We start from the raw sequence: 2,500 nt of genomic DNA, 5'->3' as shown, positions 1-2,500 counted from the left end.
AAAAGACCGCATAGCCTTCCAACAGTTTTCTACTCCCGCCAACCACGGTGTTTGTTTGACGTTCGTCTTCTACCTTACTTGACACTTGACGTTAAGCGAGAGCAGGTACTTACCGGAGAAGGAAAATCCTTAAGTGTAAAGTGCATCCCTAAAGTTTAAGAACTAAAGAATACCAAAAAGCTCACTAAAGAGAAAAATAAAGCCAAGAAAATGTGTATTTAACAAGAGAAGAAATACCAAACAGGAAGAGCAGATTTAAAATGAAACCACATCTTCGCATCTCGTTTTTCTTTCGTCACTTCAATTAACTCTGTTCTCAAGACACCTGTGACTTACGATTTTTGGTGGAAGAAGAGAAAATAGGATGAAAAAGAGATAATGCTTTCTCCTAGAAATTAATAATGTGATGATTATTTGTGGATTATAGAATGGAAGAAGTTAATTGTTTTTCGTCTCGGCTTGAAGTTAAAAGTGGGCTGTTTTGAGACAAGTGTGATTTATGTTAGTTTTTTGAAAGTTAATGTGATTTTTATATGAGATATCCAATAGAAAGATGATGCTGTTGTATACATAAAGCCTCATTATTATTATTATTATTATTATTATTATTATTATTATTATTATTATTATTATTATTATCCAAGCTACAACCCTAGTTTGAAAAGCAAGATGCCATAAGCCCAAGGGCTCCAACAGAAAAAAATAGCCCAGTGAGGAAAGGAAAGGGGAAAATAAAAAAATCTACAAGATAAGTAGTAAACAATTAAGCTACAACCCTAGTTGCAAAAGCAGGATGCTATAAACCCAAGGGCTCCAACAAGGAAATATAGCCCAGTGAGGAATGAAAATAAGAAAATAAAACTACTAGAGAAGTGATAAAGAATTAAAATAGAATATTTTATGAACAGTAACAACATCAAAATAGTGTTTTGTGAATTTTGGGTAATCATGATAAATTAGGATTCCAAGAGTTACCTCAATTTGTTCGCGGTATTGACCGCCAAAATCGAAGATTTTGCTAGGGGTATGTGTTCACCCCTGTCTGTTTGTTTGTGAGCAGGTTTACACAAAAACTTCAGTACCGATTTTGACCAAACCTGGTGGTCATGTTGGGTATGACTTAAGAACAAATCGATTAGATTTTGAAGTCATTATATAGAAGAACAAGTACGCAGTGGAGTTAAGAGCAAAATAAGACTTCTTGGCGTGGCGAAGGCATGCTCTCTACTGAGTGCCCCCCTAGTAATTTCTTGTGTTAAGCTCTTTTTAAGCCGTGTCAAATCTTTCAGCAAATCAGCAGTATGATGATTTTGGTTTAACAATGCTATTGAATAAAGATGTTTCCAAAAAGACGCAGATTGAACATTATTCTCATGGTACTCATATGTATGCTTTCTGTCTACCTTATATATAACTCTCTCAGTTTCACTACGCCAGATTTTATCAGGCATTTAAGACTTTTAAATCTTAATGAGAACGCAAATGAAGACGACGATGTTGTGTACGACTATATAGATAGTGCAGATGAACTAGAGGCCCAAGAGAGATATGATTTCCCCTACAAGTTCATTTTGGACGAGCCTGACTTCTGCATAGGGGATTTGCAGACGGTCAACATAATCCCAGTTCGAGCATCTGACCGGCCGGAGCGAGATAGCGTCCGCCGAACGTGGGGTAAGAAAGATGTCGTAGAGTCGACGAAGCTCAAACCTCTATTTCTTACTGGTGCCTCTAAATCATCAGAAGAGCAACAGAACCTCGAGAAGGAGAGCCAGACCTTCCATGATATCATTCAAATCGACATTGTTGATACGTATCTGAACTTGACGCTGAAGACGCTGACGGCCTTCCATTGGAAACAGGCTCGGTGCCAGCACGTGCCCTGGCTTCTGAAGAGCGACGCAGACGTTTTTATGAATCCTTGGGCCGTCAGCAGGACCTTGAGGCACGCCAGGAAAGACTTCGTCTGCAAAGTCCTAAGGCACAGGCATGTGTGTCGTTCAGTCAACAAGAAGTGTCGCGATGGGCGCTGGGTCATGTCGAGAGAGACATATCCTCATGATCGGTATCCTCCATACTGCAATGGACCAGCTTACGCGGTCAACCAAAATGCCGTCCAAAAAATCTCTGTCACAGCCTCGTCCAGAAGGACGCATTTCCTAATGGAGGATATTTACTTCACGGGGATTCTTCCACAAGGGCTCAACCTTCATTATTATGACGTTGGTACTCTGATGTGTTTGTATCATTTAGACTCGCCACCCTACGATAGACTTGCCGACGACAAAGCCCTTTTCGTTGTTGATTCGTTTGGGAAAAGTGGTGGCAAATATACACACGATGACCTGTGGCAGTTTATAAATGCTTCTCGGAATAGTGGAACCTGAAAATGGGCAATTTACATATATGCTTCTTGGAATAGTGGAACCTAAAAGTTGGTTATTTATAAATGCTTCTTGGAATAGTGGAACCTGAAAATTAGCAATCTATATATGGTTCG

At 39.4% G+C, this 2,500-nt stretch overlaps 1 protein-coding gene across 1 annotated transcript in view; it reads left to right on the top strand.

Moving 5' to 3' along the window:
• The first annotated feature begins 961 nt into the window (after window positions 1-961).
• Window positions 962-2,500, top strand: part of LOC137645047 (beta-1,3-galactosyltransferase 5-like) — a 1,613-nt gene continuing 74 nt past the window's right edge. Inside the window, exon 1 of the mRNA XM_068377902.1 lies at window positions 962-2,500. This exon is cut by the window's right edge and continues 74 nt beyond it. Within this exon, the coding sequence (XP_068234003.1) occupies window positions 1,338-2,387 (1,050 nt within the window). The 5' untranslated portion in view covers window positions 962-1,337 and the 3' untranslated portion in view covers window positions 2,388-2,500.

This window comes from Palaemon carinicauda, chromosome 8 (assembly GCF_036898095.1).
Source record: "Palaemon carinicauda isolate YSFRI2023 chromosome 8, ASM3689809v2, whole genome shotgun sequence".
In the NCBI taxonomy this organism is placed as follows: domain Eukaryota; kingdom Metazoa; phylum Arthropoda; class Malacostraca; order Decapoda; family Palaemonidae; genus Palaemon; species Palaemon carinicauda.
The sequence above is the reverse complement of the archived record's forward strand: the minus strand, read 5'-3'. Positions and strand labels throughout refer to the sequence as shown.